Source organism: Sylvia atricapilla, chromosome 31 (genome assembly GCF_009819655.1).
Source record: "Sylvia atricapilla isolate bSylAtr1 chromosome 31, bSylAtr1.pri, whole genome shotgun sequence".
Taxonomy (NCBI): Eukaryota; Metazoa; Chordata; class Aves; order Passeriformes; family Sylviidae; genus Sylvia; species Sylvia atricapilla.
Window position 1 is genome coordinate 148,857 of NC_089170.1, and position 22,676 is coordinate 171,532.

The 22,676-nt window shown below is 55.0% G+C and overlaps 2 protein-coding genes and 1 long non-coding RNA gene across 3 annotated transcripts in view; 1 reads left to right on the forward strand and 2 right to left on the reverse strand.

Annotated features, from left to right (window-relative positions):
- LOC136373112 (zinc finger protein 3-like) overlaps positions 1 to 15,873 on the reverse strand; it is a 65,776-nt gene extending 49,903 nt beyond the window's left edge. The window contains exon 1 of the mRNA XM_066338063.1: positions 15,733 to 15,873. The gene's annotated coding sequence lies outside the window, so the exon portion shown is untranslated. The remainder of the gene's footprint in view (positions 1 to 15,732) is intronic.
- On the reverse strand, positions 188 to 9,445 carry FLOT1 (flotillin 1). The gene is made up of 12 exons (XM_066338056.1): positions 9,312 to 9,445; positions 8,526 to 8,601; positions 8,347 to 8,437; positions 6,733 to 6,876; positions 5,812 to 5,931; positions 5,335 to 5,430; positions 4,579 to 4,731; positions 3,890 to 4,071; positions 3,419 to 3,464; positions 2,595 to 2,732; positions 1,240 to 1,395; positions 188 to 876 (listed from the first exon to the last, which is right to left on the reverse strand). The coding sequence occupies exons 1-12, from the start codon at positions 9,352 to 9,354 to the stop codon at positions 796 to 798; spliced, it is 1,326 nt and encodes a 441-aa protein (XP_066194153.1). The 5' UTR covers positions 9,355 to 9,445; the 3' UTR covers positions 188 to 795.
- Positions 15,874 to 15,876: 3 nt separating the features above from the next.
- Positions 15,877 to 21,633, forward strand: LOC136373124 (uncharacterized). The gene is made up of 3 exons (XR_010745579.1): positions 15,877 to 16,160; positions 20,794 to 20,900; positions 21,023 to 21,633. It is a non-coding gene; the product is annotated as an uncharacterized lncRNA (long non-coding RNA).
- The last annotated feature ends 1,043 nt before the right edge of the window (positions 21,634 to 22,676 follow it).

The window sequence follows — 22,676 nt, forward strand, 5'->3', positions numbered from 1 at the left end:
TTCAAAAAACTGGGGGGTGGCAGCACCTTGGGGACACGGTGACACTAGGGGTGGTGGCACTTTAGGAACATGATGACATTCAGGGATGGCACCTTGAAAACACATTATGGACATGACCAAGGTGAGTATGGTGGTACCTTGGGTACACTGCAGGGCTGGTGGCACTTAAAGCACACAGGGACACTGCTGTGGTGGCACCTCTGGGACACTTTATTGACATGGTGACACTGGGGGTGGTGGCACTTTAGGGACACTTTAGGGACAGGGTGGCACCAGGGGTGGTGGCACCACAGGGACACTTTTGGGACACAGTGACAGCAGGGTAGTGGCACTTTGGGAACATTTCATTGACATGATTGCACTGCAGTGGTGGCACTTTGGGGACAGGGTGACTGCAGTGGTGGTACCTTGGGGACACTGAGGTACGTTGAGGAAAACACAGTGACATTTGGGGGTGGCACTTTGGGGATGCTGCCATGGGGTAGTGGCAGGTTGGGGACACCTGGGGGACATGGCAACAAGTGCAGTGGTGACACTGCAGGGACAGTGGGGACGAGGTGGCACCTTGGGGACAGTGACACCATAGGGACACGCTAGCACTTCAGAAGTGGCACTTGGAGGAGAAAGGTACCTTGGGGCCGGTGGCACCTTGGTGGCCTCAGGCGGTGCTTTGGGGACACAGTGGCATCAGGGACTAGTAGCACTTGGGTGGCACTTTGGGAACACAGCGGGGTCCCGGTGGTTCCAGGGGAGGGTGGTGGCACCTGGAGACACGTTGAAGTCACTTTGATGTCACTAGGAGGTGGCGCTCGGAGACACTTTGAGAACATTAGGGGACATTTTGGTGGTGTTGCCCTCGGCCTCTGTTGGGGTCACCTGAGGGGACAAAGGCGGGGGGGGATGTTAGGGGGGACCTGGGGGTGTCATCTCCCCCCAGGGGACACCAAATATCCCCAAATTCACCCCAAATCCCACCTGGGACCTCCCAGATTACATCAAAATCCATGTAAACGCCCCCAAACTTCACATGGAACCCCAAAATCCCCTCAGTGACCTCCAAAATCCTCCTGGATTCCCTAGACACTCCTTGCAGCCACAAACCCCGCAAAATCCCCCAAATTCACCCCAAAATCCACCTGGGACTCCCTAAATCCCCCAAATGTACCCCAAAATCCCTCTGAGCATCCCCCAAACCTCACCCAGGACCCCTAAAATCCCCCCCAAATCCCCCAACCTCACCTGGGATCCCTTGGCCAGCGCTCCCACAGCCCCCGGCAGCCGCGTCACCAAATCCAGGATTTCCGAGGGAATTTTGGCCACTCCGACGTTCCCGGAGCCACCCACAAGCGTCACCCGGCGCGTCCCCAGCAGTGGCTGCGCGACTGCCTCGGCCACCTGTGCCCCCAGGAGCCCGGGACCAGGCCAAATTCCAGTCACAATTCCCAAATTCCCAAACTCCAGCCCCAAATCCCCCACTTCCATCCCCAAATTCCTGACCAAATTCCCAGGTTTTAGCCACAAGTTCATGATTTTTCCAAAACTCCCCGATTTCAAACCCAAAATTTCCAAATTTTCCTCCAACGTTTCCAATTTCACCTTGAAATCCCCAAATCGCAGCCTCGAATTCCCAGGTTTTAGCCCCAAGGTTTTTTCCCCAAAATCTGCAGATTTCCCAGCGAGATTTTCAGATTTCGCCCCAGAATTCCGGAATTCCAGACCCCCCCCAATCCCTCTGCAGATTCCCGAATTTCAGGGATCCTTCCTAAGAGACCCCAAATCCCTTTAAACAATCCCAACCCCCCCAAATTTTGGGTGTCCCCAGACTCCCCCCTAAAGACCCCCAAATCCTCCAAATTCCTTTTTAGTGACCCCAAAATCCCCCCACGGAACCCCCAAATCTTCCCTTAAGACCCCAAATTCCCCAAAATCCCCCCCAAATCCCAAAAATCTCTTAATGACCCCAAAACCCTCCAGGGACCCTTCAAATTTTGGGGACATTTTCTTAGGGACCCCAAATCTCTCTTCAAATTGCCCCAATTGCCCCGAATTCCTCCAAATTCCTTCACGGCACCTCCAAATTCCCCCTCAAAGACCCCAACCCTCCCCAGTGTCCCCAAAGTGTTCCTCAAGTGTCCCCAAGGTGCCACCATCCTCCCCAGGCCCCTGAATATCCCCAAGGTGCTCTCAAGGTGCCACCATCCCCAAAATGTCTCCAGAGTGTCAGCTTGAAATGTCACTGTCCCCAAAGTGCCACCACCATCCCCATGTCCCCAAAATGTCCCCAAATGTCACTCTGTCCCCAAAGTGCCACCACCGCAGTGCCATCTTGTCCCCAAGTGCCACCACCACCCCTTCCAGTGTCCCCAAAGTGCCACTGCCTTCCCCATGTCCCCAAGAGTGCCACCACTACAGTGCCACTGTCCCCAAACTGTCCCCAGAAATGCCACCCTAAATGTCCCCATGATGTCCCCATGTCCCCAAAATGCCCCCAAGTGCCACCACTGTCCCCAAAGTGTCCCCAAGTGTCCCTGCAGTGTCCCCATGACCCAATGTCCCCACCTGTGGCAGTCCCTGCAGTGTCCCCATGTCCTCACCTGGGGCAGTCTCTGCAGCACCATCTCCACCACGGCTGCGTCCTGGAACTGCCCAAAGGCCTCGGCCTTGGCCGCCGCCGCCGCCGCCTCAGCGCGGGCACGGAGAGACACGGCCTCGGCACGGGCAGCGCCTGTCACCTGAGGGGACACCGGGAGTGGGACTGGGACCCCAGAAACGGGTTCAGTAACCCCAAAAATGGGACTGAGAACCCAAAACCAGAATTGGAAACTCCAAAACCAGGAATGGGACCCCCCCAAAAAAAGTCAGAAACCCAAAAATGGGCTCAGGACCCCAGAAATGGGATCAAGACCCCAAAACCAGGATTGGGAATCCCAGAAACAGGATCAGGAACCCAAAAATGAGGGCAGAACCCCAAAAACAAAACCCCCCAAAACGGCATTGGGACCCCAAAAAACGTGGTCATGACCCCAAAAATGGGACTGGGGACATCGGAGACGGGATCGGACACACCGCAATCCCAGGAATGAGGAGGAACCCAAAAACACCAAGGGAACCCAAAAATGTCAGAACTTGGACCCCCAAAATCCCACCTGGGACAGCCCAAAAGTGGGTTCAGGACCCCCAGAAATGGGACTGGGGACATTGGAAATGAGGTTGGGAACCCCAAACACGGGATCGAGACCCCCCCAAAATTCCAGGAGAGCCAAAAATGCCCCAGGGAACCCCAAAAAACTCCAGATTTGGGGCCACAAACTTCACCTGGGACCCCCCAAGCCCCACCTGAGATGCCCCAAAATTCACCTGGGACCCCCCAAATTCTGTCTGGGACCCCTGAACCCCCCTTGGGAGCCCCCGGACTCACCTTGAGGGCCTCGGCCTCAGCCTCAGCCTGCAGCAGCACCTGTGTCCTGTAGGGGGCGCCAAGTCAGAGGGCAGAGCTGTTCTTAAAGGGGCAATGCTGTAATATGAGTGGGCCCACAGAACGAGGGTGTGGCCTATTTGAAGTGGGCGTGGCTTCTCTTTAAAGGGAAAAATTCGTCTTTAAAGGGCAATGACAGCACCAATTGGGGCAATGTGTCTCTTTAAAGGGCAATGGCTACAGACAGACTGGTGGGGCCGACTGAGGTGTGATGGTGGCTAACTGGGAGGTGTGGCTTCTTGCTCAAGGGGTGTGGCTTCCCTTAAAAGGCCCACAGCTTGACTAAAGTCTCAGTGAGAGTGTGGCCTCTCCTTAAAGAGATGGGACCCTTCAAAACACCTCCAAACCTGAGTGGAGGAGGGCGTGGCTCGTCCATGGAGGGGCGTGGCCTCCCTTAAAGGGGCGGTGCCTCACCTCTCTGCCTCGGCCAGCCGCTCCAGCCGGTAGCGCTCGGCCTCGGCCGGTTTACGCACAGTGGCCTCCAGCTCCTGGCGGCGCCGCCCAACCTCCTGCTCCTGCAGCTGTGCCCGCTGTGCCCGCTCCACCAGCGCCACCTCGCCCCGCTGCGCCGCAATGGCCTGTTGCGAGCGCGCCGCCTGCCAGAGACACGGGACAGGTGACGCAGGGACACCTTGCCCCACTGCACCACGGCGGTCTGCTGAGAGCACACTGCCTGCTGGGGACACGGGACAGGTGACAATGGGGACAGGGGGACAAGAGAAAACCATCAGGGGTGGGACATGGGGACAGGTGACAAATCCATGGCGGAGGGACACAGGGACAGGTGATACCATGGACAGGTGCCAAATGCATCAGGGGAGGGATGAGGGGACAGGTGACACTGGGAACACAGGGAGAGGTGACAGCAGGCAGGGGTCCAGGTGTCTCGAGGGGCAGCTCAGGTGGCTGGGGGCAGTCCTCAGGTGACCCAAGAGACCCAAATTTGGGGCCAACTCCGGGATTTGGAAGTTCCAGGTGTTCTGGGGTGGTCCTAGGTGAGCCAGGTGAGCTTCAGCCCCCACTCCAGCCCCCCCAAGTGTGTTCCCTGTCCCAGGTGTTCATTTCCTGTCCCAGCTGTGTTACCTGTCCCAGATGTTTCTCACCTGTAACTGGAAGGCCAGCTCTGCTGTGGCCCTGCGGGCACTCACGGCTCCGTCACACTCAGCCTGGGCCACCTGGAAGTCGCGCTGGGCCCTGGCTGTGGCCTCCTCACTGAGCAGCTGTGCTGACACCTGCTCCTGCCGTGCCCGCGCCTCCTGTGGGGACACCAGGGTTACTGGGAGGGACTGGAAGCACTGGGGGTACTGAGAGTACTGGAGAATAGGGCACTGGGAGCACTGGGAGCACTGGTGGGGCTGTGGCCTCCTCGCTAAGCAGCTGGGCAGACACCTGCTCCAGCCCCACTCACACTCCTGTGGGGACACTGAGGGGCCTGGGAATAGTGGGAGGGACTTGGGAGGGACTGGGGTTACTAAAAGGGACTGAGAGGGTCTGGGATGGAACTGGAATGGGACTGGGAGGACACTGGGAGGGCACCAGGAACACTGGGAACGGGGTACTGGGGGTACTGGGAGCACTGGGGATGTTGAGAGAGTTTATGGAATGGGGATACTGCGGGCCCTGGGGTGGACTTGGAGATACTGGATGGGACTGGAAGGCCATTGGGAGAACTGCGATGGACTGGGAGAGCAGCACGTACACGGTACCGGGGTATCGGGTACTGGGAGCACTGGGATGAACTGGGGGCCACAGGGAGAGCACTGGAGGGCACTGGGGCATACTGGGAATACTGGGGGTGACTGATCAGAAGGTGCCCCAGGTGTGCCCAGCTGTCCCCAGCAGTCCCCACTGTCACTCACGCGGATCCCGGCGTCGCGTTTGGCCTCAGCCTCTCCCACGCGGGCGTCGCGCTGGACCTGTGCCGTGCGGCCCTTGCCAAGGGAGCGCAGGTAATCCTGCATGGTAAACCACAGGTAAACCTGTGTCACCTGGGGCACACCTGTGTCACTCCTGTGTCACCCCATCGCCCCAGGGTGTGTCGCAGGTGTGTCTTAGGCTCCCCCACATCTCCCAGGTGTGTCCCAGGTCTCCCTATCTTGTCCCTGGGCATCTCCAAGTGTGTCCCAGGTATGTCCAGTGTGTGGCTTGGTTGTGTCCCAGGTCTCCCCAGGTGTATCCCAGATATACCAGAGCTTTCCCACAGGTATCCCAGGTGTCCCAGGTGTATCCTGGCTGTCCCCAAGTGCCCCCAGGTGTGCCCAGCAATAGCTCAGGTATCTCCCAGGTGTATCCCAGCTGTCCCCAGCTGTGCCCAGGCGTCCCCCAGGCATCCTTACCTGCTCATCGTGCACATCCTTGAGTGTATAACTGACCACAGAGATGCCCATGTTCACCAGATCAGATGAGGCCACGCGGAAAACCTGATCCGAGAACTTCTGCCGGTCCTTGTAGATCTCCTGGGCAGGGTCGGGGCTGGGGCTTAGAAGGGTGACACCCAATTTGGGCAGGGCTCAAAGGGGCAGGGCTCAAAGGGGCAGAGCTCAAAGGGGCAGAGCTCAAGCAGGGTGGAGCTCAAGGGGGGTGGAGTTAGTGAGGTGGGGCCCAAAGGGGTGAGGCTCAAATTGGGCAAGACTTGTTGTGGTGTGGCCCAGAGGAGTGGGATTGAGCAGGGTGGGGCTCAAATAGGTCATGTCTTGGTGGGGCAGGGGTGGGGCTTAGCAGGGCAAGGCTTAGAAGAATGAGGCCTGAGGAGTGGGGATTAAATTGGGCGGGGCTGAGGAGGGTGGGGCTCTAAGGGGCAGGGCAAAAGAAAGCAGGGCTTAGCACAAAAAGGGCTGGTGGGTGAGGCTTAGACAGGGAGTGTGGCTTGAGGCAATGGGTGGTGCCAGGTGGGCATGGCTTGGACCTGGGGGTGTGGCTCTGGCATAAGGGTGGTGCCTTAGGGGGGCGTGGTTTGCCCACTGGGCGTGTCCTTCTCTGGAGTGGGGCATTTCAAGGGTCAGGGCTCATGGGTCAAATGGGGGAGGGGTCTCTTGAGGGGCCACATGGCATCCCAACGGGGGAGCGGTGAATGGTCCCCGAGGGGCCGTGTCCATCTCGGGGATGTGGCTTCTGAGCCAATGGACCTTCCAAGCAGATCTGGGATTTCTTAAAGGGGCCACACCCCATCTTAGGGGGCAGTTTGGTTGGATCCGAAGTAGGTGTCCTGGGAGGCACATGGCTTCCCCAAAGTGCACGTGGCTCCCTCCCAGCCCCACCTCCACGGTCATGTGGGCCATGATGGCGCGCTGGTGGCCCTCCAGTGTCTCCAGGGCGATCTGGCCGATCTCGCTTTCTGACTTGCCCAGGAACATCTGGCAGGCGGCTGCCAGCATCTCCTTGTTCTGCCCCTGGATTTTCACCTGCGGGGAGGAGGGGCTGGGATCACCTGGGGACACCCCCAGCCATCCCCAGGACCCCCAAAACTGGCACAGTCCCTTTAAGGGGCTGGTGTGGCATTGCCCTTTTAAAAGGCTAGTTGCTTGGCAAGGTGGGCACCAACAGGGCAGTGCCCTTTGAAGGGTCTCATCTTGGAGAGGGCTTGAGGGTCCCCACAACCCCCAGCCCACTGTGTGTGTGGGGGTCTGCCCCTCTTAAAGGGGTCCCCCCCACCAAAACCCCTTTGGAGGTGGCGTCTGGACCACTCTAATGGGATTTTGTGGTCCCCAAGCCCCTTTAGAAGTTAGATCTTGACCCAATTAAGAAGCGTTTAGGGGGGCTGCCCCCATCATGAACCCTTTGTATTTTTTAAAGGGTTTTTAAATGGTTCTTAAAGGGTTCTGTAAGGTTTCGAAAAGGGTTTTCAAAGGGTTTTTGAAAGGCTTTTAAAGGATTTCTAAAGGGTTGTTAAAGGATTTTAAAACATTTTTAAAGAGTTTTTTAACGTTTTTTAAAAGATTTTTAAAATGTTTTTAAAGAGTTTTTAAGAGTGTTTAAAGGCTTTTTAAAAGTTTTTAGCCATTTAATAGGGGGGTTAAAAGGTTTTTTTAAAGGTCTATAAAATATTTTAAAGGGTTTTTAAAGGTTTTAAAAGGATTTTTAAAGGCTTTTAAAGGGTTTTTAAGGGGTCCCCCCCCCCGTGAGGATTTTTTAGGGTCCCCACCTCTCCAAGCCTCTTTTAAGGGGGATTTTCCCTCCCTGGGGTTTGGGGATCCCCAAAACTTCGAGCTCCTTTTATGGGATTCCCTCCCCCTAAATGTCCTTTTAACCCTTTAAATTGTTCCAAACTCCCATTAAAGGGCCCCTCCCTTTCCCCTGCGTTGTTTTACTCTTCCCGTGACCATCACCGCTTTAAGAACGCCATTTCGTGGGCCCCACTATCACCTCCCTTAAAAGGGCAACGCCACCCGGGTTAGTTCGGGCAGGGGAGCCCGGGGTTTGGGGGTGGCCCAGGGGGGAATTTGGGGGGTCCCGAGGGGGATTTGGGGGGTTCTGAGTGGACTTTTGGGGGTCCAAAATGTGCTTTAAGGAGTCCCAGTGGGGTTTTGAGGTACCCGAGTGGGAGATTTGGGGCTCCCGAGGGGGATTTTGGGGGTTCCCAAAGAGCCATTTGAGGGGCTTCTGAGTTGATTTGGGGGGTTCTTAACGGGGTTTTGGAGTCCAGGGAGGGTTAGTGGTTCCGAGGGGCATTTTGGGGACCCTGGAGGGATTTGGGGGGGTCCTGGATGTATATTGGGGGGGTTTCAAGGGTGGATTATTTTTGGGGGTATAGAAGAGGATTTTTGGAGGACTTTTGGGGGGTTCTGATGAGGGGTTTTTGGGGGTCCAGGAGGGAACTTTTAGGGGATCTTTGGGGGTTCTGATGGAGGATTTTGGGGCTGTTTCAGGGTTACCTGGGCAATGCCGGTGACGGAGATGGGCACCCCGTGGCGGGTATAAACCTTCTCGCTGCGCACTGGCAGCGTCAGCGTGTTCAGGGAGATCCTGGGGGGAGCCCGGGGGGGTCATCCCAAATCTCGAGGGACCCCCTCCCCCCTCGAACCCCAAATCGCCCCCCTCGGCCCCTCCTCACCGCTGGATCTGCTGTAGGCACGGGATCACCAACACCCGGCCCCCCGCCACCATCACCGGAGGGCTGCGGCAGAAACCTGGGGGACACCGAGAGCTCGGGGGGACCCCAAAACCCGGGGAGGGGGACAACCCAAAACTCCAGGGGAAATCCTAAAACCCCGCGGGGGGCCAGGGTGACACCCCCAGGAATCGCCAGGAGTGGCGTGAGGGGTCCGAGGAGGGGTTTGGGGCGGGGCTGGGTGGGTCGGGGGGACCCCCAGGAGTTTTTGGGGGGAGGAATTCATGGGGGATCCCAGGAGTCCCGAGGGAGGCAGGGGAAATGGATGGGGGGGACCCAGGAGGGTTTGGGGGGGTTGGGAGGGGTCCAAGGAGTCCCAGAGTGGGTTTGGGAGTCCCGAGGGGTGGTTCCCAGTTTTGGGGTTCTCAGGGAATTTTAGGGTTCTAGGGGTTTTCTGGAGGGTTTTTGCAGGATTCTGGGCGTTTTTGGAGGGAATTCTGATGGCTCCCAGAAAATTTTGGGGGTATTCTGGGAGGGTCCCAGAAAGGCTGAAAGGCTTTGGGGGGATTTTGGGGGTTCCCGGGAGTTTTGGGGGAGATGTTTTAGGGGTTCCCAGGAGGTTTTATGGGGGGGATTCCTGGGGTTCCCGGAAGGGATTTGGGGGTATTCTGGAAGTTTCCAGGAATTTTTGGTGGGAATTCTGGGAGTTCCCGGGAGTTTGGGGAGATTTTGGGGGTTTCCGGGAGTTTCTGGGGGATCCCCAGGAGCCCCCGGGCCCCCCGAACTCACCCGACACCACCATGGCCTCGTTGGGGCCGCAGGTGAAGAACATCGCGGCGGGGGGACCGGGGATCGATCGGGATCAATCGGAGCCGATCGGAGCCGATCGGGATCGATCGCCACTTCCGCAACCACCGCCCCGATCCCGGCAGCCCCCGCGCTCGCCACTTCCGCTGGGCGGTGACGTCACGCGATTGCCCATTGTTCGTCGCGCAGGGGCGGGAAGGGGAGGTCTGTTTTGCCTGGCAACTGATGACGTTATGATTTTCCGGCGCTCCATTGGCTGCGCCGCACCGTGCTCAGGTGTCCTTATTATCCATGGAAAATGAGAGATTTCAGTAAGGGATGAACATGGAGGTGAGGGGAGTGATGGGGTCTGGGGACCTCCAGACCATGGCTGGGTCGTGATCATCTCATGGTCATCCCATGGTCACCTCATGGTCATCTCATGGTCAGCTCATTGTCAGCTCGTGGTCATCACTGGGTCAACTAATGGCCACAATAAATCAAGGTCATCTCACGGCCATGGTTTTGTCATGGTCAAAATCATCTCGTGCTCACAGTCATGTCATGGTGATGGTCATCTCCTGGTCACCATCATCTCATGCTCATGGTCATCTCATGGTCAGGATCATGTTATGGTGATGGTTATGTTATGGTCCTTTCTTGGTTGCAATACCTCATGCCCAGGGTCATCTCATAGTCATTGTCATGTCATGGTCACAGTCATGGACACTGCTAATTATGTCATGGCTATGGTTGTATCATGGTCATCTCATGATCACTGCATGATCTCGATCACCACATGGCTGTGTTATTGTCATCTCTTGGTCACAGTCTTCTCATGGCCATGGTCATGATCATCTCATGGTCATCTCCTGGCCTCAATACCTCATGCTCATGGTCATCTCACAGTCATTGTCATGCCATCATCACAGTCATGGTCATTTCCTGATCACCATTATCTCATGCTCATGGTCAACTCACCGTAATGGTCATCTCATGGTCGCCTCATGGTCATGATCATCTCATGATCATAATCCCCATCATCTCATGGCCATGGTCAGACCATGGCGACAATCATTTCATAGCCATGGTCAGAGTAGGGGAACCTCACAATCACCTCTTTATCTAAATCATCTCCTGCTCATGCTCATGGTTGTTTCATGGTCATCTCATGGTCTTGATCATCTCCAGATCACCATCATGTCATGCTCATTGTCATCTCACTGTAATGGTCACCTCATGGTCATCTTAAGGTCATGGTTGTGTCATGGTCTTTGCATGGTCATTGTCATCTCATGGTCTTGATCACCTCATAGCCATAGTTGTGTCATGATGTCACCCACATGCGTGACATCACATCTCCACCACCCCCACCCAGGTGTGATTTCACCACGCTACCTGGCATGATGTCACCTTGCTGTGACATCACCTGTCCACACCCCTCTCATCCTGCTCAGGTGTGACATCACCCCCGCCAGGGGTGACATCATCTAGGAGTGTGACCTCCAGGCTCACCTGGACATGACATCACCTTTGTACTGAGCTGTCCCCTCCCCCCTCCCCACCCATCCCAGATGTGATGTCACCAATCTCACCAGGTGTGACATCACCAACCCACCCAGGGGTGACATCACCCACTCCGGTGTGATCCCACCTGTGCCCAGGTGTGACAGGTGTCCTAGGTGTCACTCTGTCCCTGTTCCCTGTCCCCTCCCCGTGTCCCTGTCCCCGCACAGGTGCCCCGGTGCCTGACAAAGCTGTCCCTCCACATGAAGCGGCGCTCGCAGCCCGGGCAGGTGTAGGGCCGCAGCCCCGTGTGCGTTTTCATGTGCTCGCTCAGGTGATGTTTCATCTTGAAGCGCTTGCGGCACTCAGGGCAGGTGAAGGGCCGCAGGTCCAGGTGCATGTTGACGTGGCGCTGGCGCATGCTGCGGTGCGAGAATGCCTTCCCGCAGTGGCACACGAACAGCCGCGGGCCCTCGGGGGAGCCGCACCAGCTCACCTGGTCTGCAGGGGTCCGGGGGGGTCTCCTGGGGGGAATTCTGTCAGTTCCGGGCGCGGTTCCATCAGTTCTGGACAAAATTTACGTGTTTTCCTGTGAAATTCTGCTGCTTCTGGTCAAAATTCCCTCGTTTTGTGTGAAATTCTGCCAGTTCTGGGCAAAATTCCCACCGTCAGGAAACTCATGATGTCCCCCGGGGCCATGGAGAGGCGCCCGGTGTAGGCGCAGCCCAGCACCAGCGCGAAGGCCGCGGGGTCCATCACGCTGGGCAGCTCGATGGAGTCCAGGTTCTTCAGGAGCAGCTGGTCATGGAATAAAGGAGAGGAGGCGGCCAGGACGGCGCGGTGGGCGCGGAATTCCCGGCCCTGCACTCGGATGGAGACGTCACAGAGCTTCCCCTCCAGGCGCTGCCGGTTCAGGTTGGAGAGCAGCGCCGGCGGCACCTGCGGGAACTCCAGGTGCAGCAGCGAGGGGCAGGAGGAGGAGGAGGAAGGGGGGGAGCAGGGCCGGGGCATGGCAGAGGACGAGGAAGAGGAGGACCTGCAGGGGCTGCGGGGGTGGGAAAAAAAATCTCCAGGGGTTCGGGGGATCAGGGTTTGGGGAAGGAACGGGGCAGAACGGGCTCAGAATGCACTGGTTCTGCGCTGAGATCCCTGAGTTCCGGCCCAACTCCCATGAACTCCAGCCAAAATCCCATAAACTCCAACGAAAATCCCATTAATTGCGGCCCAAATCCCCGAGTGAGCGAGGGGTTCACATGCCTTTGGGAGCGATCCCTCATTGTCCCCAGCGCTGAATAAATTACAATACCTACTTTAAAATTACTTTGAGTTTTACAGTCTTTTCGTGTGTCACTCAGGTGAGAATTCCCAAGGATTTGGGGGTTCCCAGCTGCCCAGGTGAGGCCCCGGGGAGGTTTTGGGGTTCCCAGGTACCCAGGTGAGATTTTGGGGGGTTCCACCTGAATCTCCCCGGGAATTTGGAGGCTCCCATCTCCCTTTTCCCCCTCTCTGCCCATCTGAACTCCACAGGCTCTGGAACTTTCCACTTCTCTTTTCCCTCCTGGTCGCATCCACAGCCCTGGGGGTTCCAAACTTCACTAAAACCCCAAAATCCCCCCAAAATCCCCCAAATCCCCCAAATCCTCTCAGGTGCCTGCTATGGGCGATCCCTGGGGGATCATCCCTCAAGGGGCAGAATTTGCCCTCCCAGAACCTCAGAGAGCCTTTCAGAGGCCGTGTTTAACCCTTTGTGGCTCACATTGATCCCCCAGGGCTCCATTTCCCCTGAGAGGACCAGACTGACCTCCTCAGGGCCCATTCACTCCACCAGGGCTCTGAGACCCTACCAGGACCTTGATTTTGAATTGGTTTTTTGGGATTGTTTTTGGGGATGCAGCAGGATTTGGAGTCTGGGATTTGGGATTGTTTGGGGATCCAGGACTGGAAATCTTTGAGGATTGGATTTGGGGTATCCAGCAGGATCTGGGATCTGGGGATTTTTGGGAACCAGGATCTGGGATTTGAGATCATTTGGGATCCATCCTTGGGATCCAGCAGGGTTAGGGATCTGGAATTTAAGATTGCTTGGAATCCAGGATTTGGGATGATTTGTGACCCCCAGGGTTTCCAAACCTTCCTGATGTCCCAAAAGTGTCCCTTTGTCTCCCCTTCCCTGGATGGGGAAAGGGATTGATGGCTCTGCCTCTTTCCCACGCTTCCATTCCTTCTCTGCCCATTCCTGTGGTTGCACTTGAGGAACTCCTGGTGACACAAGAAGCTGGTGGCACTCGTGTGTCCTCAAGTTTCCCCACATGGCCACCCCAATGATGTCACAGCAGTAATATCACTGTCCCCCCAGCAGCCTCGGAATGTCCTTGATGGCTTTTTGGCACCGCTTGGCCACTGCGCAGCCACTGAGGCCAGCAGGGCCACTGGAGCAGCCATAGAGACTCCAGAGGAGGTGGTGGATGTCCCCAAGTGTCCCCAGCAGGTGACACATGGCCAGATGGTCGCTGGCTTCCCACAGCCACTGGGCCTTGGCCACCGCCGCCAGCAAGACCTCAGGGACATCGGTGGATGCCTCCTTTGTCCCCCCAAGGACCAACCTGATGGGCCCAAGGCAGCGCTGCAGCTCCCAGAGGAGCACAGTGACTTCTTCACACATGGCCACCAAGTGTCCCAGCAGCCCCAGGGCCACCTCTGTCTGCTGTCCCCTCCTGGTGGCTGCCCCCGCCTGCCTGGTGGCCACCAGGGCCTTTTCATGTGTGGCCACCACCAAGGCCACCTCACCCTTGTTCAGGTTGCCCAGTGGCTGCAGGGCCACAGCCACCAGGTTGTCCCCAGCTGTCCACCAGCCAGCAGTCTCATCCCTCAAGTTCCTGGTGGTTGCAGTGGCTGGTCTCATCTTCGCAGGTGATTTATTAAAAAAATATGGATATTGATCTAATACCAATATCCAACTATGACGGACAAAGACTCTCTAACAGTTTGAAGTTACAAAGTGTGTGTTTATCACGATGCCGGGCAGCGTGCAGGATAGCTCCCAAATACACACCGCAATTTACAGATGATCACAGGGTCTTTTTATGTACAAGAGTGTTGAATACCTGTGGGAATACACAAGTCTGAGAGTAAGACAGACTTAATTAGCATAACTAGTCTGGTGACTAGGATGCCGTGGCAAGGACAAACAGAACTTTGAGCCTATGAGAAGATGGGATTAAAACCTGTTTAAGGGAAATGATTCAATCAACCCCCTACGATAAAGATGTTGTATAATGCATCTTCTAACCTAATTATTGTAGTAGAAATTATTAACCTCGCTGAAATGGTATATAAGACTTGGAAAACCTCAGTAAAATCGAATTCTGATCATGAATCAGTCTTCCCGTCTCTCCATCAATCGCCGATAAATACCCAAAACACAAATGCATAGTCATAACTCTGGTCCATCCCATTCCCCGCTTCGTATGGTAATTAGCCAAAAAGCAATTAAGTATGCGTAGTTTGTTCTTTGAAATGGGTCGGTGGTCCTTCTTATGGGGTGGGGTCTCAAAATGAGGAAGTAAGATGGATCCTCCTCGCTTTGACTTTTTAACCTTTTAGTGTTGGTGACACCTGGATCCTGTTTTCTCAAGACTATTTGATTTATGATCACATTGTGTTCTTGGAGTCTATTGATTAAGTTGACAGGTCTCCTGATTTATTGGTTCCTTAAATCCGGCTTCTGTTAACAAAGGGAAGTCTACCTCAGCAATATCTAGTTTAACTGAAGTCCTTAATTCTTCGAAATTAATGTCTCACAGGTATTGTGGAGCTCATCAACCAGCCAGAACTGGCTGCAGTTGTCACATTGGTCCAGGTGGCCTCTTGGGTGTCCTTGAGGGCAGCCACGGCTGGGCCCAGGGGTGTGACACCGCACTGGTGCAGGAAGGTGACATTGTTGTTGTCCACTGGAGGCCCCAGGTGAATCTCCTCAGGGCTGTGTGCAGGGACCTTGGGTACAGGAGCAGCCACACTGCTCTGCATGGCATGTTCATGGTGGCCACCAGCTCACCCAGGGTGGCCACCATGGCCACCAGCACCTCCAGTACCTGGGGAGAGGATAAGGGGAGGTGGTGGGGACCTCGTGGCCTCCCTGGGTGGTCCCTATGGACTACAGTGGTCCCCTTTGTCCCATCCCTGGAGGGCACAACTGCGCAATATGTCCCTTTGTCACCTTCTCGTCCTGTCTGGCACCCCCTACTGTCCCCCGTGCCACCTCCCGCTGTCCCCTCGCCACCGCCCCGCGCCACGCTCGCTCCCCTACACCCGTCTGTCACCTTCCCCCTTCCATCCAGGTCCTGCTGTTGTCTTTGCGACGTCCTGTCCCCTCCTGCCAACTCTGTGTCCCCTCTGTCCCCCCCTCCCCCACTCTGCGCCGGGATTGTCGCACCTCTCGAGGCTCCATGGCCGCTGGGGACACGCCCGGGTGACACTCGAGAAACACGCGGGTGCGGGTCCGGCCCCCGCGGCCACCGCTGGGGTCACAGCAAAGGGGGACACAGAGGACAGGGCTGCTCAACCTCTCACGCTCCATCCCGGCTGCTGGAGCCTTGGAGCTGCCGTGGGGGCCGTGGGGCTGTCCTGGGGGCTGCACCCCGAGCCGGGGCCCCTTCCCAGTGCTCCCAGTCTGCCCATCCAGCCGAGAGCAGCCAGCGAGAGCTTCAGCTGGGACGGCAGAGGGGCGCTGCTGAGGGCTGGGACCCACCTCACTTTGCTTCAGTCTGTTCTTCCCAACTATGGGGAAAAACGATTTTTGGAGTTTTCTGCCAGAAATCTCCCCCCTTCTCCACTCAGCCCAAGGGCGTTGGGGGTTTTCCCTTTCGGGGGAAATCAAAGCCACGCGCTGATGCTCCTAATTCGGGCCAGGAGAACCGACGGCTTTCCTCGGAGCCGGTGGCGGCGAACACGCAGGGCTGGGCCAGGCGGGCCGGGAGCTGCGGAGAACTTTGTTTGTGTTTTCAGCTCAATCCCGACTCGGGCCCGGGCCCGTCCCGGGGCTGTTCCTCATCTCCGGCTTTCCCCTCACACAGCCCGGGGGCGGGGCCTGAGAGCGCGGGGCGGGGCCGGGCCGTGTGCAGAGCCCGCCCCTCGCTGGCCGCCATTGGCCGATTCTGCCGTCAGTGCCGGTGGTGGCTGCGCGCTGATTGGGCGGAGCGGGGCCAAGCCCGGCCCCGGGGCCGCCCCCCGGGCGCCCGTGGCTGGTTGGAGGCGCCATTGTGGGAGCGCGTGTGCGACCCCGGGAGCGGCGGCAGCGGCCGGAGCCCGCTGAGGCGGCGGCGGAGCTCGGAGGCGGCCCCAGCGCAGGTGGGAGCCGCGCTCGCTTGTGCCGGGGCTCGGGGCCGGCTGCGGCCGGAGGGGGCGGCAGGGGGCTCTGGCGGCTTCCTTGTGCCGTGTGGGCGCCGTGTTGCCCGTGGCCTGAGGGCGCTGCGGGAGCGGCTGCCCGCGGTCTCCTTCCCGCCGCTGCCTCGGCAGGAGCCGGTGCCGGACCAGCGCTGGCCCGTCCCGGTTCCCGTGGGTAGGACGGAGGTGGCCGCCCTGTCCCCGGGGCTGTGCGGGAACATTCCCGTCGCCAGAGGTTTGTGTCCCCAGAGGAGACCGAGGAGTCCTGTAAAAGTGACTTTCTAGATGAGCAAAGGGAGAGGCCGTGCGGCATTTGCCGTGGGCTCTCTCCAGTTGTTGTAGGACGCGGGCTCCTTTTTATCCTGATTTTCCCTTCTGCATCTCCCTGTCCCTTTGCCCAGTGGCGAAGGGACTTGGAAAGTTCCGACTTCCCGATCCGCCTCCGGCATGTCCTCGTTAATATGCACCCCGCTTTTGTATAACATCCGATGTTCGTGGCTCTGTTCAGTCTTTGTTCTTCTTCTCCATGGTCAGGAATTTCGCGGGACCTTGGCTGAGCAGCAGTCCGTGTCAGTGAGTAACATTTTCTGGAACTGATGGTTTCTCCCGTTCCTTCCTCATCCCCAAGTCCCTGGCCCTATCTCCAAGCAGATTCACTCCCTGACTCTGTTTTTCCTTGCTGGGTGCCCTTTGGCTTTGGGCTCATTGTCAGTGAGCTCCTTCCCTGTCCTTCTGTAGCCGTGTGTGGCTCAGGAGGCCTGGCTGCCACCTGCATCCCCTTGCTCAGCTGCTGAATGAGCTGCCCTCAGCAAGGTGTCCTGCACGGCCCAAAGATGAGAGTTGCTGCAGCACAACAGAGGAGAAAGAGCATTCATTTAACCCCTGGTGTGCCAGGGAACCACGGAACCGTGTCCCATTGCCATCCTTCCCATGTTTGGACTGGAACAGGAGCTGCTTTCTTATTTCCTTTGTTATCTTTGTTACACCTCTTCTTGGTTGTCATCTATTTCCCAGCAGGATCTTGAGTCATTTAATTTTCCACCCTGTCCTCCTTCTTTTGCTAATCAATAATCTGATCCCATCCCATGGTGAAATAAATGTTGCATTCTTCATTTGAGTGGATTGGTGGGCCAGACTCAGGAGCTGGATCTGTCTGGTTGGTTTTTATTTCGAGGACATCTTGTAATCTAATTCTGCCATTGAAATGATCAATGGGTTCTGTGGCTCCTGATCTGAATTGGTTCGGGTTCCCAGGGGCTGGTCCCTGGTGTTGTAGGATTTGTGCTGGTGGCTGTTCATCTTTTCCCCATTTTTGGGGGCTCCCTCCAGCCAGGGCTGCATCAATTGATCTCTTTTCTGTAATTAAATCATCACTTATTTGGATTCCCAACTGATTTCTCTAAACTTGTGGTAGCACAAACCCTCCATTGGTCTAATGCTCCCTGTGTGACACAGACAGTGACAGCACATGTTGGAGTGGGGAGAGGGATGATTCCCCCCACTTATTGTAGTGGAGGTTTCACAACATTCTTCATTTGCTGTTTCCCTTTGCAGCTGAAGCAATTTGCGTTGCAGAGTCAGAAATCCTCACTGTGGGCTCTGCCTTTGGCTGTGCCAATTCCATCTGTGCAAGCAGGCAGAGCTTGGGCTGAGGGCCAGAGGGAATCAGCCCAATTCCTCCCCCAGGCAAGAAGAGCCTGGTGATTGTCCACACTTTTCCTCAGCAGTGTTCATTTGCATTTCTAAAGCTCCTCTCCTGGCTGCCTGGAAGGAAGCTTCTCTTCCAGAGCAGACATGAAATGATTCACAAGTGGTCCCCACACAATCTGCTTTTTTTTTTTCTTTTTTTTTTTTTTTTTCCTATTTTCTTCCTTTTTTTTTTTTTTTTGCCTTTTTTTTTGTGTGTTTTTTTGTTGTTGTTGTTTTTTGTTTTTTGTTTTTTGGTTTTTTTTTTTAAACAATATTCTAATTACTGTTTATATGGTAAAGTGTGACCTTCAAAGCTCTACTAGTTTTGCAAAATGCAACCTGAAGGTGAATATCGAAAAACCCATAGCAAAATGTTGTGATCTCTAAGAGTCCCACACAAGCACACACAAAAACATTCCAAAACAATCAAGTTTTTTCTACTTGTTCTTCTAGGACTAAAAATTGATTTTGATACCCCTGGCCCAAATCTACCTGACAATATAAAAGTAAGATTATTATGAAAATTATTGTAATGGTGTAATATTTTTGTGGAAACTGTAGGAAAAAAATGCTCTAACAAAATCTTTACTGTTAGAGAGTCAAGGCTTTACTCCAATATAGCCAGGATGTTCATCAGGAATCATTTTGTCCACACATAGCCCATAGTGTGCAGAGAAAATCAATCCATGACGTCAGTTTTACTAGATTTTTCCTAAAATTATGTAGTCTCAACCTCTTGGGTTTTTTCTTCACCCGAGATTCAGGTGGTTGAGAGTCTTTTGGCCTCTGAGAGGCCCGAGCCAGATGCAGGAATGACACGGAGTCTTCAAGGTCATGTTTTTCAAGGTTTCTCATTTTTATTATTTCTTATCTTACAGTTTTCTCTGTGCACGGCCGAGGTCTGTTCAGCAGCTCTGACACAGGAGGACTCCCCCCACAGTGGCATGTCACAGCATTCTTACACAGATAATTACGTGTCTCTTATTTACATTTAATTGCCAATACCTATTACCTATTCTCAAAGGGCCACCTCTACTCTGACCCAATCTCCTTGAACTCCTGTGTGCCACTGTCACAGTGGATGGGGGCCAAGGGAGAACAACCCAGGGCACCGTCCTAAGTCCTCCATTTTATCCCCATTTACCTCCGTTCTAAGAACCTCAGAACTACAAAATAATGCACTACACTACTGTCTGTCACACCTTTGTGACTTGCAATTTCTCTCAGTGTTGCAAGTTTTTTCCCATGGGCTGAAGTCAGAGACAGTGCCTTCCTGGGCTCTGTGCCAGGGTCTGCAACCCCCCTGTACATATTCCAGACACCCCTGTACAGATCTCAAACCCTCTTGCTCGAGTCCCAGACCTCACTGCCGAGGTCTGTGACCTTCCAGGGTGACCAAAGGAATGCCCGGGACTCCAACATCTCCACCTTCTATTTGCACCAAAAACACCTCTTTGGCAGCTCTGTCAATGGCTTGCTGTATGCATTGAAGCAAACATGGCACGATCATGAGAAGAATTACAAGCCCCAATAAGATATATACAATTGTTTTCAAAACTTCTTGGCCTAGAGTGTGGTCCTTGGTGGTCGTGCAACACCACCCAAGTCCCAAAGAAAATCCAAATCCCAAAAGTCCTTGCACGCAGGATGAAAAGATGGTTGCACTCTTAACGCTGGTTCATGTCTGTGTGTTCACTTCTCTCTTGGATCCATCAGAGCTTCTGAGCTAAACATAATTTCACATTCATTGCAGGAATTCCCTTTTGTTCTGTATCTACAGATATATGTAGCCCAAATGTCCGGGGAAAATCATTCAATGACATGTGACTTTTACTGGATTTTTCCTAAACTTTAAACAGTCTAAACGCATAGAAATCTTTTGGTTTGATGTTCTTTGCTTCCAAGATGCTGAGTTCTGAGTATTTGGTTTCCTGTTGGAACTGGATTTCTTTGTCTCTGATGTTTATTAGGTCCATGCTCCTGGATTTCCTTATCAGCCTTTTCCAGAACAGGTGTCTTCAACTATGCTGGGGGCAGTGTCTGGGGTAGGTGTTGGTTGCTGTTTGCTGATGGTCGTTGGTGTTTTGTTGATGGTCGTTGTCTTTGTGGGTGTCTTTTGGGCTATTCCCAGTCGGCTGAGATGTTAAACTCATTGAGTGGTGTAACATCCCTTAAAAACAGCCTTTAAAATTCCTTTCCCCAGGGCAAAGGCAAGCCAAGCTTAACTAGAGAAATAAGATTTTAAAAAAATTTACACTTGGTCTGTTTCCCATCAATGTGATCCCATCCAGTGTGTGAGTGTGACTGAGAGCCAGAGTGGAATTGTCCCGGTGCCTTCCCCAGCCCCTGTGGCAGTGCAGGCACAGAAAGGCCTGAAGCTCAAGCAGTGGCAGCAAGGCTTGGCCCCCAGTGTGTGGAGATGGCCGAGGAGGTGGCCAGGCAGACGATTCCAGCAGAGGATCTGTGGGCAGGCACAGGGGCTTCCCCCGCTGTGGAGCCCTGGCTGCTGCTCAGTCGTGGCCTCTTTAACATTCACAGACAATTCCAATTCCTTTTCTGAGTCTGGGAGAGCCATGGCTGGGCAACAGTCATTTTGGTTTATTAATTTCTCAAGTTTTATTTTCTTTTAAATGTCCACACCCTAACATTGAGGCTGTCTGGAGTTAAAAAGTCATGCAGTGTTCTGGCTAGAGCAGAGAGTCCTCAATCCAGGTAATTCAATTCCCCGTTAATCCTGAGAATTGTTGTACATCTATTTTAGTCCTAGGTAATGTTACTTCTGAGATTCTCTGGACCCTCTCTGGGTCAATACCTCATGAACCTTCAGTCGAAATATATCCCAAATATTTAGCCATTTTCTCCACCTTTAGCGCTTTTTTATTTTCAATTACTGTTGGATGCTTTTTAGCCTGAAAATGGAGCCATTTCACAGAGGCTTCTTCTACCACTTCTTCATGTCCTCCTGTTTGGAGCAAGTCATCCACATCCTGCATTAACCCAATCCCTGGGAGTGAGGTAAATTCTTTTGATATTTTCTGCAAGGCTTGCCCGAATAAGGCTGGTGCTTCTGTGCATCCCTGCAGAAGGATCTTCATGTCTTTCCCATTTTCCCTTCTCCCTCTTGTTCCCAGTCAAAGGCCAAACCCTGTTCACCATCCTGTGTCAGTGGCATCCCCAGAAAGCATCTTTGACACCAAGTCCTGAATGGTGGCAGTGTGAGGAGGGAACCTGCTTCCAGATGGTGGAAGGATCTGAGCCTGTTGGGTGCCTGGGTTTGATAATCTCATTTCTTCTTCTTAGGTCCTGCACCATTCCATGGATTCCATCTGATTTCTTGATGGGCAGCACAGGAGCATTATAGGGAGAGATCCCTGGCTCCAAAAGCCCTGCCTTGAGCAGGGGCTCAATAACAGGCTGTAAGCCCTTCCTTCCCTCCCGTGGAACAGGGGATTGCTTTTAGACACCACTTGTCCTGGCTGCTCCAGAGTAGTTTGGAGAGGCTGGGTATCTAATTTTCCCTCTTTCCCTGGGGCTGCCCACACTTGTGGGTTCACTTCAGCACAGGCCTTGCCAGACATTTGACACAAAGGTACAAGAGAAGTAGCCTGAGTAGCACCTTTGACAGTATTAATTTCCATTCCTAATTAAGCCATTAAATCCCCTCCCAATAAATTGCAATCACATTTAGGAGCAAAAGAAAATTCCTGCATTCCAAACCCATCCCCCACATCTCCTGATAGTGGTTGAATAAAACACATCCCATCGTCTTTCCCACTTAGCCCCTGAATAACTAAAGAGATTTTTTGCCTTTTCCCGCCTTAGGTGTGAGATTGAGAGTGGATGGAGTGGCTGCTGTGTCTATGAGGAAAGGCCTCCTGTGGATCCAGCCCCAGCCTGGATGTTGTCAAGGGCTCCAGTGTGGTGGGTCCCTGGTGTAATGGGAGCTCTGGCAGCCCCAGGAATCCATGTCCGTGCAGGGGTGGACTTGCTCCTGCTGAGGGTGCTGCTGTGTGTGCCTGCAGTGTCCTTGTGGCCTGCAGATGGAACCCTGCTTCCTTGCCCCGGGCTGTTTGGGTGGGCTCTCCGTGCCGAGGAGGGCACTGCCTGTGCCAGGTGCTTGTGGCCGAGCCCGTCCCCTCGGTGCTGGGGCCCCCTCGGGCCTGGGCTTCATCCCTCAGGGGCTGTGGAAACTCTGCCATGGCCTTTGCCTTCAGCTCAGCCTTTTCCTCCTCCCTTCTTGCCTTCCCCTGCTGTGCCTTTGTGACCACGTGCTGCAGGGGCTTCTTGTGGCCCTGGTGCAGCCCCCCTGAGTGCCTGTGGGTGCTCATCCTCTGACAGCTGCTGAGCTTTCTGCAAATCATTCCTTTCTCCAGCCACCCAAACCAAATCCTTACAAGACGATCTCGCTCCCTCCATGTATAATGCCCATTTCGCAGCCGTTCCTGGCTGCTGTCCCTTGTTCTCCCCGTGCCCTGCAGAGCCCGTATCCCAGAGCCGGGGCCTGTGGTGCCGCAGTGTCCCAAGGCGGCTCCCCCGGCGGGCAGGGCCGGCAGCTCCACGGGGCCGGGCAGCGGCCGGGGCGTCCCGCAGCCTCCTGGGGGCCGGGGGCCAGTGCCGGCCCTGCCCGGGGGGTGCTGGGGTCAGGCAGCGCCCGGCGCTGAGCCCCGGCTGCCCCACAGCCCCGGCCCGGCCCCGCAGCTCCCCACAGGCCCCCAGCCCGTGCTCCCGGTGCCGCACCTCTGCGCCCACTGCTGCCGCTGCCCAGCCCAGAGAAACCCCCTGCAATCCTGA